Genomic DNA, 13,657 nt, shown 5'->3' on the forward strand with positions numbered 1-13,657 from the left:
AGCTGTTGTCCTCATTGCACTGGCCCCAACTCACTTGAAAGCCAGAGAGCTTGTTTCTTTAGGCAGTAGGACAGGTTGCTCAGGACCAGTCATGTTTGACAAGCTTTGACAGAATTGACAAGAAAATTCCTAGGAGCTGTCCAGAAACCTTTGGGTTGATCAGCCTTCTACTATGGGCAATCCTAATTGGTCTGAGTCCCAATAAGTCTAAACCCCACTGGGTAGTGATTTGTCCATGACAACAGAACTATAAATTTCCCCATACCCAGATCACCATCATTCTGCCCAACACAGAAAACCAGATCCAAAGTATAACATGCTGAATCAGTGGGGCTGATTCCCGATTTAGAAAGACCCATGGTTGCCATGGAGCTTATGAAGTCCTAAGCCTATCCTACCAGGATGAAGTCCCCTACCATAAGTGGAGGGGGTGCTCCTAAGAAGGGGGACTGCTGAGCAGCAGGACAGGTACTATGCCAGCAAAGTACTTATTCTGTTCTAAACACCCACCTTCAGAAACACATGCTCAAAATGGGAAGACTGCAGCATGGGGCATCTGGTCTGGGGGATAGAATCAAAATAGAACTAATACAACACCATTTCCCCATCAGTTCTTGCCACCTGCTGCATAAAGAATGCAAGGCAGCAAAGTGAGATTCCCCCCACCCCTTCTCCAACAAGGTCTGTGTTACGTAAACCAGGTTGGCATGCTCATCCAGATGGCTCTTCTCCCATTCATCAACCTGGCATTCAGCAGCACTACCATCAACGCTGGGGGACTATCAAGTCCACTCAGGCTCTCTAAATTGATAATCCAGGAGCAACCAGAGCCGTTACACTCTTTTGTAACAAACCAGCTACCTTACTCCACTCCCACAGAGTATCATGCTCTGCCCTCTACTGTTATAAGGGCTGCTCCCTGCTTCCCTCAGTCTCTACCCCTTTAGCCCCTCAACTCTGTCAGCTGATAAAGTTGTAAATGCAGACTAGTGATCTTTTCCCAAGCTATAAATACTCAGGGAGCATCACTTCCTCACTCTTGTTTCTCCAACAAGCAGGGTGGCCCTTGTTTACCCCAATGTGGCGCCCCCCAAAGAGGAAACTACTGTTGGTGTGGCCTCTTCATATCATTGGTGGTGGGTTCCCTGCCAAGGCAGCATTCCTTTTAGTCCATAGCTCTAAAAAGCTGATGCAAGCTGGTGTAATCTAGCAGGACGCTCCTGCTGGAAAGTGCTAAGTCAGCTTTGGGTCCCTCTAGGAGGCAGAACTCTCAAGGCCCTAGGAGTGTCTCTGGTCTGGAGTAGCCATAGCTAAGCAGAGAGGCAGCAGAATGGTAACACACACGCATGATCTGTCTGAGCAAGGAGGGGAGTTTTTCCCCTCTTCTACTGAGTGGTGTTGGTGGTTCTAGAAAATTATAATCAGGGAATCATATCCAAAATGGGAGATTTCAAAGACTGCTACTGTTCTAATGTGATCCAACACTGAACAAAACTATCATGCACATCAATTAAATGCATCTGTTGCTTTCCATCTTTTGATAGTTTTAGCAAAATATGTGCCTGCTTGTGAGAGCTCCAGATCTCTTGATTGGGGGGAGGGATGTCAAAAGCCACAATTACTTCCTGGACTTGTACATAAATTTAGCCATACAAAAATGCAAAAGTTGCTTGAAAATACACTAATATATACACCATTAAAAAAAGGAAAAGAACCAATGTTTATAAATCTCTGATCTCTCTTCAGCCTCTGCTGTATAACATTTTTGTGTCTGTGCACTCTGCTCACTGTACGCTTAGCTAAGAAAAATACGCAAAATGTTATGTGCTGCTGAAAATTCCATAAATTGTGCTGGACTTTTTTGTGTACTTTTCCAAAGTGTGTGTGTGTGTGGGGATGAATCCGTCAATGAGCGGATGATGGAGTGAAAGACATCTGACAAGCCACAAAACAGATGGAACGCATTTAACAAAATCCGTACATCCCCAGGGCCAGTCTCACAAAAGTGGCTAGCACAGTGTGTCCAGGCTCTCACTGGGTTCACCATTGTATAGGCAAACAAGTGCTTTATCACCAGCAGTCAAGATTTGTTGTTTGTGTGTGGGTGTTTCAGTTACTTGGTTGTAGAAAACCTTTTCTTGTTCCTTGAGTACTAGTACTCAAGTAGTACTACTTGCACTAGTAGTGCACTAGTAGTTTCTACAAAAGCACATTTTCCCTGTGCCAAACAAAAGTGAAGTACTGCCACAGTCAAAAACTGCATGTGCAAATATTAAGTATAGGATCGTTTTTCCTGTATGTGTTCCGTATCTGTGCTGGCTTCTTGGGAGGTTTGTCTTTCCTTCTGAAGTTCAAGTTAAGACAGAAACCATCAATATTAGAGCTCAGTGCCTTCTCCAATACCAGTACTGCATGTTTTCGCAATTATTCCTAATTCAGTACATTATTGCTGTTGTGACAAGTAGGTCTGTATCTTCATTTGCATACATAATTAACATACACGTTACATGTGGAATTAAATATAGACCCTCTATGCCAAGGCTATTTTTGAAAGGCTGAACAGCCATCCAGAAAATATTAAGAACCCTCCAGTGAGTTCATTTCATTCATGCTGTGAGCTGCTCAACAAGCACTGTAGGGTTATGCAACTTTGGGGGATCCAGGAGCCATTTTTGCCTGCCCTCCCCCGATACCTCTTAATATATATATCTATAGAACTAATATTTAAAAATGGCATCGAGTGCCAGACGGGTAAAAAATTAGCTTGTTTGACTTTCAACCCTTTTGGTGTTTCCACTGTAAATAGGTCCAAATAAAGCGCCATTTAGAAAATCTTTAGAATGTTGGGAGGCAGTGGGCGGGATGGCAGGGTGCATGTGGGCCATGGGCTGCATGCTGTCCACCCCTGAAGTGCTAGTTTGTTTGTCTCACAGGAATCCAGCCCAGTCAAAAAGTGATGATAGGTTATGCTCTGTACAGCTGAAATATTGGAAAAGTGGTACTGCAAAGTCTGCTAACAGTTTAACTGCTTTTCTGGTTGGTTTCCTGCTCATGATGTATTGAAATAATTGTGTGGTGAATGGCTTTAGCAACAGCTCTTCAAATTCTTTTCTCACATTATATTTGCTTTGCCAGTGTTGTTGTTGCTCCTATTAGGCAATACTCCCACTATTTAAAAGAAGGAAAGGCTCCTCCTGTGCAAGCACCGGGTCATTACTGACCCCTACAGGGACGCCACTTTCGCTGGCATTTTCATGGCAGACTATAGCGGGGTGGTTTGCCATTGCCTTCCCCAGTCGTGACTACCTTTCCCCCAGCAAGCTGGGTACTTATTTTACCGACCTCAGAAGGATGGAAGGCTGAGTCGACCTGAGCCAGCTACCCGAGACCCGGCTTCTGCTGGGATCGAACTCAGGTCGTGGGGAGAGCTTCAGTTGCAATACTGCCGCCTACCACTCTGTGCCACACGATAGCTTCCTTAGATTTTAGTTGTTAACCATCTTGTTGAACAGGGTTGTACCTTTCCTCATCTGTGGTGTGTATCTGAGTTTCTATTACAGTGGTTATAGACTACATCCATCTAATTGGAGGATAAGGCTATCAATGGCTACTAGTCATGATGGTTATATCCAGGATCAGAGGCAGCATACCTCTGCATAGCAGTTGCTGGGAAACAGTGGGAGAGGGTTGCTGCCATCCTGATCTGCTTCTGGGCTCCCCAAGGGTATGTGGTTGGCCACTGAGGGAACAGGATGCTGGACTAGAGGCCCTGGGTAGGCAGCCTGGTGCCCTCCAGATGTTTTGGACTACAACTCCCATAATCCCTGACCATTGGCCATGCTGGCTGGGGCTTATAGAGCTGTAACCCCAAACATTTTGAAGGCACCAAAGGATAGGCCTCTGGGCTGATTCAGCACAGCTCTTCTGTTCAACCTCTCTTGATGCACCTGACTCCCTTTCATCTTGTTTTACTAATCCTTGTTTTTCAGAAGTTCGATCTCTTGGACAATGTCAGATTTTCTGGGCAGCTTCCCACTTATGGCACTATAGTCACTGTGAGTGGCTTAACACTATTTATATCTCCTAGCAGGTCCTGGTCAGGATTAAGTTGAGGTTTCCATCCTCTCTAGTCAGCTCCATGCCTCCTCCCTGCAAAGTGCCTTGTTTCTGTGTGATTGCTGACTTGACCCTTTTCAAGATGTTATTGCCTTTTGCTCTCATTTGAGTATCTGCGACCCAGTCTCCTACAGCCCAGTGTACAAGCAACTGCTTTGGTTGCATATATGCACATAGAGATGCTGCTGTTAGGTCAGGGAATAGGGTAGCTGAACTAAAAATGACAACCAAAGAAAAATAAAGTAGTACATTTATTGACTCCAAATGCTACGTCTAACCTTTATTTAGACAGTGTGCTCAGCTGCAAGAGCCAAGAATTTATTCTTATCATTCAATGTGAATGACATTATACATGAATCCAGTGCAGGAAGCACAGCACTTGCTTCTCTCTCCAGCCACAGGGTTTTAGGTTTGTTGGTTCCATTTTTGGTTATACAACACTTCCCTCTGCATGGGGACACATTGAATGAAATATTATGTAGTCCATACTATATATTTACAAATGATGGTAATTCACCATTAAAAAGCACAATAACTAAGGCTCAATGTATATGCTTGGCTGAAATCACTTTTTTCCCCTGTTCAAACAGACATACTGAGTTACAGGAGTTGCCCCAAGGAGTCTTCCTGTCAAAGTCAGCTGCTACATCTCCCCCTGTGAGCCTGGCACTTGTTGTCTTGAGCAATCGCTGGACCACTGTAGATAAGGCATGTTTGAAGGGATGGGCAGGATTTCTGCTGTTTTCTACTCAAGTAGATAGTGGTTACAATGAGGAAATAGTAGGACTAGTTCTCAAGAGCAGGTTGGAGACTCACCAGAACAGAATTTTAGGCAAAACGGGTGTTTGGACTGGCATACTCTGTATCCCATCTCACCCATAATCTCCATGTCATGCTAAACATGAATGAGGGGGGACCAAGAAAAGCCCCAGTGCACAAGAACAGCCCACGCAACAGACTATGGAACCCCGTCGCCTCAGCTGACACGTAAGACTGCTGTGATTAGTTGTAAGTGACACTGCCTCTTCATAATGTGAATGTAGCACCAGACTTCCCTCATCATCTTTTACATGCTGTAAGTAGAAACAAATGGCTTTCCCTCTCACATGAGCATGTCTACAACTTTCAGTTGCCTCATCACCCACGATCCCTCCCTCCATGGCCCCTGTGACTGAGTTAATGAAACAACTAAGGCTGCAATCGGGGAAATGCAATTTGCTGTCAGTTACTAACAACTTTGGAGACATCACCTTAAGAACCACGTAAGGGAGCAGTCGCAATATTAAGACATTCACTTGCTAGCTTCCTGAGCATTTTGGACATTAATAGGGGATGTCCCAGTAGCCTACACATTTGCATGCTTTTGTTCTTGATGGAGTCTACTCCAGGCTTTTTTTGCATGGGGAAATTAAAGCCCACAAGCATTCCTATGTCAGTCATCCTAGAATTTTGGGATGAAGGCCAATGACTGCACAATACTTGGTGTTCCCTGGGTGTTTCTCAAATGTAACGAACAGTTAATATTCAAAGGTGCATGGTCCACACTCGGGTCAGCACTCTCCCTGCACCTTCCTCTAGTTCACTGTGAGAAGAGAGGTCAGCGGTATTTTTTCCAATGGTTCCCACATCAATGTGCTTGGCAGTGCTAGGGCCCTGGGCTTCAGCTCCAGCTCGAATTCTGCAGTTCCTCTCGGAGCCACGTGGGAAGTGGCTGGCCAACCTTGCTCAGCAACTTGGATAGTTCAATGTTGTGCTCATGGTAGAAGCCTGCCAGGAACATGCGGGACTGCAACAGTTCCAAAAGGAGAGGAGACGTTAATGAAGGGCCACTGCCCCCTTTCCCCTCCCAGTTATAACACTCGGGTTTACCATATGCTCTGCGAGAACAAAATCCCCACTTGGCTACTCACTGAGGAATCCATGTCTACATATTTTCTTCCTTTACTTTTCCCCAGGCACTTGGTCTTCCCTCCTTCCAGCGCTTGGCACCAAAATCCCTTTGCTTCATCAAACCTGAAAAAGGGCGCCTGTTTTATATAGTATATACATGCACACGTGCGCTTTGACCTGGCACGATTTGGAAGTTTAGCTCAATAACTTGGAGGTTTAGCTCAAAGAGCTTCAGCTATTGGGCAGTATAGAAATGTAATAAATGAATCAATGACTGAATGACTTTCCAGAATAATTTTGTCATTCTGTCAGTTTTGTCATATTTTGTCATACAGGCCATCAGTTTGGGCAATTATTTTGCTGCCTTTCCAGAAAAAAAGAAAAATGTTTTATTTAGGTGCCTTAAGCCTGGGTAAACAAAGTACCATTAACCTCCTACTGTTAGGTCTGGCCATTTGAATTTTTGTTGTTGCAGCAATGCCTTATGGGCACTTTTAGTTCAAAATTCATATAAAGTTCTCCAAAGTTTTACTAGTCTAGAGCAGACGTCATGCTGGCTCTCTACAAAACATGGGGATGGGTGCTTCCCCTCATCCCTCACCCAAATGGAGCAAAGTTCCCTTCTCTATTTCCTGGCATTAACTGTGATTTTTTTTACATGGATTACTAATGCGAAATGACAAAGGGTCTTGTGGCACCTTAAATAATTCATCATCGCATGCAACTCTATGGCGTGATCTATTAGGATGATGAGTGATAAATGCAGGTTGCTTACCTGTAACTGTAGTTCTTCGAGCGGTCATCTGTGCATTCACACACATCGGCTCTGCGCCTGTGCGGAGCTTTGCTCGGGAACATTCTCTAGCCGAGGAAGAAAATTTTGGTGGGAACCCTCCCCCACCGTCTACTGTGCATATGCAGTGGGTTCCCGCCCGTTCCCTCAGTTCCTTAAGACTGACTAACAGCCACGTTACCAAGGAAACTACCTCACTCCGACATCGACAATAGTGACATCGAAGTGGGGACGGTGGGTGGGTTGTGCGAAAGCACAGATGACCACTCAAAGAACTAGTTATAAGTAAGCAACCTGCATTTCTTCTTCATGGTCTCTGTGCATCACACATATGGGTGATTGGCAAGTTTACTTACCGGAGGAGGGTATAATATTGCCATGTCCTATTGGAGGATCAATGACAGGATTGCACAGCCAAAACTGCAATCCTCTCCTGCCTGAACATCCAGTCTATAGTGCGAGATGAAAGTTGAAGGCTTCGACCATGTCACAGCTCTACACAAGTCTGGTATCAACACTCCCCGACTGTACGCTATGGAAGTGGACACACTTCTAGCAGAATGAGCTTTGATGTGACCATCAAGTGCCAATCCCGCAATTTCATAAGCTAACTTTATGGTATGAACACTCCAAGAGGCAAATCTTTGAGGGGAAACCTGCAAACCTTTTTAGGATCCCCATAGCAAACAAAGAACCTTTGGGATTTGTGGAAGGGTTCTGTTTGAGACTTGTAGAAAGCCAGTGCTTGACGTACATCCAAAGTATGGAGCGTTGTTTCCAGTTGAGAGGACGGCGCAGAAAGAAAGTGGAAAGAACAATCTCTTGATTTAAATGAAAATCGGACACAACCTTCGGGAGGAAGGAGGGGTCAGTTCTTAACACCATTTTGTCCTTATGGAAAATGAGTTATGGCTTGTCGATATGAAGGGCACACAACTCACTTGCCCTCTGGGCAGTAGTTACAGATACTAGGAATGCCACCTTCCAAGACAGAAGTCGAAGACTGATCATCGCTAGTGGTTCTGGTTCAAACGGTTTCAAAGTCAGGATTTTCAAAACAACAGATAAGCTCCATTCCTGAACAAGAGGTCGAGATGGAGGGGCTAGGTTCTTTAATCCTTGCAAAAACTGCTGAGTGGTAGGATGTGAAAATATAGTGAAGCCATCTATAGGAGTGTATGATGCCGAAATAGCGGCTAAATAAACCCTAACCGAAGCGAGTTTCAATCCCTTTTGGAAGAGATCATGAAGCAAGGTAAGTATAGACGGTAACGGTACCAAATAAAGATCAAGTCCTCACGCAGAAGCGAATGTGGAGAAACTGGTCCATTTACTATTATATGCTCGCCTTGCAGATGGTTTGAGGGCTGCATCCAGCACTGTTTGAACCTCCACAGACAAGCTCATCAGATTGGTCGAATTCTTCATGCTGTGAGGCAGAGGGTGTCAACGCTGGGATGGCGGATTCGACTGTGATCCTTGGTCAGCGATGTCGGAATCGGCGGGAGCCATAAGTACTCCACGTTTGAACGATTGAGCAGTGGAGCAAACCATGGTTGCCTTCGCCACCACGGTGTTATTAGGATACAGTCAGTGTTGTCCATCCCAATTTTTTTGCAGTACCTTGGGTACCATGGGAAATGGTGGGAACACGTAGAAGAGACCCTTCGACCAAAGAACCTGGAAGGCATCCCCTAGTGATCTCTTGCCCAGACCTCCTCTGGAACAAAAACTGTCACATACTGCGTTCTGGGCCATAGCAAAGAGATCCATCTGTGGCCATCCCTACGTCCTGAAGAGTGATCTGAGGATGAGACATGACAGTTGCCACTTGCGCAACATCTGATAAGTTCTGCTTAGAGAGTCTGCCACATCGTTGTCCCTCCCTGGTATGTGAAGGGCTGTGAGTGTGATCCCCCTCTCGATTGCCCACTGGAGAAGTTCGACTGTCATGTCCATTAGGGTTGGAGAATGAATTCCCCCCTGCTTGTTCAAATACCACAATACCATGGTGTTGTCTGCTAATACCTGGACATGCCTGTGAGAGAGGCTAGACTCAAAAGCTTGGAGTGCTTTTCTTACTGCCAAGAGCTCAAGTGCGTTGATATGCAACGCCCTGTCTTGTTTGTGCCAAAGGCCCTGAATCCGAAGAGATCTGCAATGGGCTCCCCAACCAAGGCGAGATGCATCGATCACAATGGTTCAAGATGGCTGCGTCAGCATGAATGGTATGCCTACAGAGAGATTGCATGGTTGCATCCACCAAGTTAAGCTGTGGGCTACCTCTTCTGGCAGCACCAAGTGTACCTTGTGAGCATTGGCCTTGGGATTGAAAGAGTTCAGAAACCACTGCTGTAGGCACTTCATGTGGAGTCTCACTCATGCTACATCATCAACTGTAGAGGCCATGAGACCCAGAAGCCTCTGGATTTGAAACACTGCTGTTCTGCAGTACTGAAACATTTTGGAAGCCAATCCCATTAAAGCCCGACATCTGTCTTGAGCTAGGTAAGCTCTCGCAGTTGTCACATCCTGCATTGCACAGATGAAGTGGATCACCTGAGTGGGTTCCAATCAGGATTTCTCCTCGTTTATTAACAATCCCAACAAGGTCAATAGGTTTCAGACAAGCAGAACTGCTCGAGTAAGAAGAGGTTTTAGAATCATAGAATAGTAGGGTTGGAAGGGGCCTATAAAACCATTGAGTCTAGCCTCCTGCTCAATGCAGGAATCCAAGTCAAAGCATCCTTGACAGATGGCTGTCCCGCCTCATCTTGAACGCCTCCAGTGTGGGGGAGCCCACCACCTCCCTAGGTCATTGGTTCCATTGTCGTATTGCTCTAACAGTCAGGAAGTCTTTCCTGATATTGACCCGGATCTGTAACTTGAGCCCATTGTTCCGTATCCTGCACTCTGGGATAATCGAGAAGAGATCCTGGCCTTCCTCTCTGTGACAACCTTTCAAGTACTTGAAGAGCACTATCATATCTCCCCTCAGTCTTCTCTTCTCAAGGCTAAACATGCCCAGTTCTGGTCTGCATCCTTCTTAAAGTGTGGTGCCCAGAACTGGACACAGTACTCCAGATGAGACCTAACCAGAACTGAGTAGAGTGGAACTAGTACTTCATGTGATTTGGAAGCTGTATTTCTATTAATGCAGCCCAAAATAGCATTTGCCTTTTTTGCAGCCACATCCCATTCTTGGTTCCTATTCAGCTTGTGATGTACAAAAATTCCAAGATCCTTCTCACTTGTAGTGTTGTTGAGCCACATATCTCCCATTTTGTAACTGTGCAATTGCTGTCCTGGCCAATTTTGTGTCATCTGCAAATTTGATCAGCATTCCCTGCTCCTCCTCTTCCAAGTCATTCATAAAAATGTTGAAGAGCACTGGGCCCAGGACTGAGCCCTGTGGTACCTCGCTTGTTACCTCTCCCCAGTTTGAGAAGATCCCATCAATAAGCACTCTTGGAGTCCGATTCTGTAGCCAACTGTGGATCCACCGGATCGTTGTTTCATCCAGCTCACTTTGAGCTAGTTTGCTCATCAGGATATCATGGGGCACTTTGTCAAAAGCTTTGCTGCAGTCGAGGTATATTATGTCCACAGCATTCCCACAGTCCACAAGCGAGGTTACCTGATCAAAAAATGAGATCAGATTCGTCTGGCAGGATTTGCTCTTGACAACTCCATGATGGCTTCAAGTCATTACTGCATTGTTTTCAAGGTGCTTACAGATGGATTGCTTTAGAATCTGCTCCAGAATGTTCCCAGGGATCGAAGTCAGACTGACTGGTCTGTAGTTCCCAGGTTCCTCCTTTTTGCCCTTTCTGAAGATGGGAACATTAGCCCTCCTCCAGTCATCTGGCACTTCCCCCGTCCTCCATGATTTCTCAAAGAGAATAGACAGTGGTTCTGAGAGTTCTTCTGCCAGTTCCTTTATTACTCTAGGGTGCAGTTCATTTGGCCCTGGAGATGTGAACTCATTCCAAGTAATTAGTGTTCCTTGACCATATGCCTATCGATCTCAAGCTGCAATCCTGCCCCTTCAGCTTGTACTTCGCCTTTGCCGGGGGTGTGTGTGTGTCATAGACACTCTTTTGGGAGAAGACTGAGCCAAAGTGGGAACTGAGCACTTCTGCCTTTTCCTTGTCATCTGTTTTCCTTGCCATTTTGCCATCTTTATTTAATTGCTGAACCACCATTTCTTTCCTCTGTCTTTTACTATGCACATATCTGAAGAAAGCTTTTTTGTTGCTTTTAGCATCCCTCGCTACCCTCAACTCGTTCTCAGCTTTAGCCTTCCTGACGCCATCCCAGCAATTCTGTGCTACCTGCCTGTACTCTTCCTCTTTGTTTGGCCTTCCTTCTACTTCCTATATATGTCCTTTTTTGTTTTCAGTTCATCTCTAAGCTTTTTATGAAGCCACATTGGCTTCTTTTAAGTACACATCACTGCCATACATTTGGTGAGGATGTGTGGAGTGATAGCCAGACTGAAAGGAAAAACTGTGAATTGGAACATTTGATCTCCTGTGACAAAACGAAGGTACTTCTGGCAATCTTCCCTGAGAGCCAGTGTGGTGTTGTGGCAAGAGTGTTGGACGAGGAGCTGGGAGATCCGGATTCTAGTCCCCACTCGGCCATGGAAGCTCACTGGGTGACTTTGGGCCAGTCACAGACTCTCAGCCCAACCCACCTCACAGGGCTGTTGTTGTGAGGATAAAATGGAGAAGAGGAGAATAATGTAGGCTGCCTTGGGTTCCTTGCAAGAGGAAAAAAGGCAGGGTATAAATGCAAGCAATAAATAAATAAATAAATAAATATGACTATGCGTAAGTAGGCATCTTTGAGGTCTACCGATGCAAACCATACACCCTGACGAAGAAGGGGGCTAACAGTGGCTAAAGTAGTCATTCGGAATTTTCTTGTCCTGAGGAATACATTGAGGTTTCTGCGATCCAGAATGACGTGAAGTCCTCCATCCCTTTTTGGTACCATAAAGTAATAGGGAAAAAAACCCGTTCCCTGCCTGGTATCGTATAACCTTTCTGATAGCTCCCTTCGCTAAAAGCGTGGTTGTCTCCAGCCGGAGAACTCCCGAAGGCGGTGTAACATGGACGGTACCGAGTGGAGGAAGGACTTCGAACTCCAGACAGTATCCAGTGTGAATGATGTCGAGGACCCATTTGTCTGATGTTACTGCTCTCCAATTTTTGTGGAAATGAGATAGGAGGGAGCCAAAAATGGGACAAAAAAGGCCGTGCTGGATCTGGCATTTGGTGGAGTGAAAGCTGCCGCTTAGAGGAATTGTCCCCTTTGGAGTGTGACTGGAGGAAACGATGAGCAGGGAGTTGCTTTCTCCGCAATTGTTGGTGACAGAACCTGGGGGGGTCCTATCCTGGTATTGACCCAGTTGCTGGAACTGCTGTTGTCGATACCATCTCCTTTGTCTGAATGATTGTTGGAGATACTGCTGTGAAATTCCCATTTTCTTTGCAGTGCTCTTCGCCTTTTGAATGGCATCCGTTGCCATTCTTGGAATGGCAGTTCCAATGGTCTTGGAATTAAAGAGGCCATCCCCGTCAAATGGAAGATCCTCTATGCATGACCACGCCTCTGGCATTAAGCCTGCCGACCTGAGTCACGCATGCCTGCTAAGGGCTACAGGCCCCACCATCACCTTCACATCACAAACAACTTGGTGGTGAGTGGTGTTGATCTGCTGCCCAGACAACTTTACTGCCTCGGATTGGAAAAGTTGAGCAAGTTCTCTATAATCTTCCAGGAGATAGTCACATAAAGACCTAATTTTTCCCCTTAAGAAAAGTTGATACCTCGACATCATTGCTTGGTAATTCACCATGCAGAGACCAAATGCAGAGGATGAATAAATTCTTCTGCCCAATAAATTCAAACGCTGTCCCTCTTTATCGGCTGGCGAAACAAGAATCCTCTGAGATTTGCCCTAAGACGATTCTGCTATAATAGGGTGAGGGTGAGTGAATAAAACCCCCACATCCTTCTCTCCCACCTTGTATAGGGATTCCAGTCATTTTGAGGTCGGTGCCATCAAAGAAGGAGCCTTCCAGGATCCCTTAATGGTCTGAAGTAAAGTTGGAAGAAAGGGAATGGAAACTGGAGCTGAGGCTTCTGTGTAGACCACATCAAAGACTGTGTCCTGTAACTTTTCAGTTTGTTGTTGAGTTTCGATGCCCAAGGACTGTGCCATCCATAGTATTTGTTCAGTAAATTTGCAGAGATCCTCAGAAGGGGAAACTCTGGTACCCACCACATCATCTGGGGAAGAGACTGACGGTAGGGTACTGAGGATACAGACATCGAATCTGACAATAATCTTCAATGGATTGGGGAGACGTTGCTTCTGCTTGATCCCAATCTTTGTTTTTCTCCTTCTGCACTGAGGTAGGTGTAGGTGGAAGTGGACAAGAAACAAATGCAGTCAACAGCCCCCTCAGAGAAGCTGAATGTGGGGGAACTGGAGGAGGATGCAAAAAGGGTCCTCTCTAGGTGGTCTCGCAACTGAGGCTGAAGGTGCTGACTGATATCAAGGGGATGTCGCTCCCAGATACCTTGTTCGATCATGAGAAACGTCATGATGATAACGCCAATCATCATGTTGATAGCATGCTCTAGGCAGAAAAGACCAGTTGCCATATCTGTCCCAATCATGCATCGGTGAACGGGATGTATAGCCCATATCCCTCTCATGGTGATCATGGTGTGGCATGCCAGATCTCCCAGAATGGAATGGATCTGGTGAAGTACTTCTATATAGATGCTCTCTTGGTACCAGTGGAGGAAGCAACTGTACTTGAGAGGAGTCATGCAAAACTA

General features: G+C 45.7%; 1 protein-coding gene across 12 annotated transcripts in view; it reads right to left on the reverse strand.

Annotated features, from left to right (window-relative positions):
• Positions 1-855: 855 nt before the first annotated feature.
• Positions 856-13,657, reverse strand: part of NDST2 (N-deacetylase and N-sulfotransferase 2) — a 178,273-nt gene continuing 165,471 nt past the window's right edge. For 11 of the 12 annotated variants that reach the window (XM_084841413.1, XM_084841419.1, XM_084841423.1 and 8 more), the window contains 2 exons: positions 6,027-6,129; positions 856-5,902 (listed from right to left, as the gene is read on the reverse strand). In XM_084841413.1, the coding sequence (XP_084697539.1) occupies positions 5,777-5,902; positions 6,027-6,129 (229 nt within the window). In that variant the 3' untranslated portion in view covers positions 856-5,776. The remainder of the gene's footprint in view (positions 5,903-6,026; positions 6,130-13,657) is intronic. The other variant, XM_084841425.1, reaches the window with a different exon arrangement.

The sequence above is a fragment of the Heloderma suspectum genome, chromosome 3, assembly GCF_057233095.1.
Source record: "Heloderma suspectum isolate Gila_16-S chromosome 3, 16-S_ref, whole genome shotgun sequence".
NCBI lineage: Eukaryota > Metazoa > Chordata > Lepidosauria > Squamata > Helodermatidae > Heloderma > Heloderma suspectum.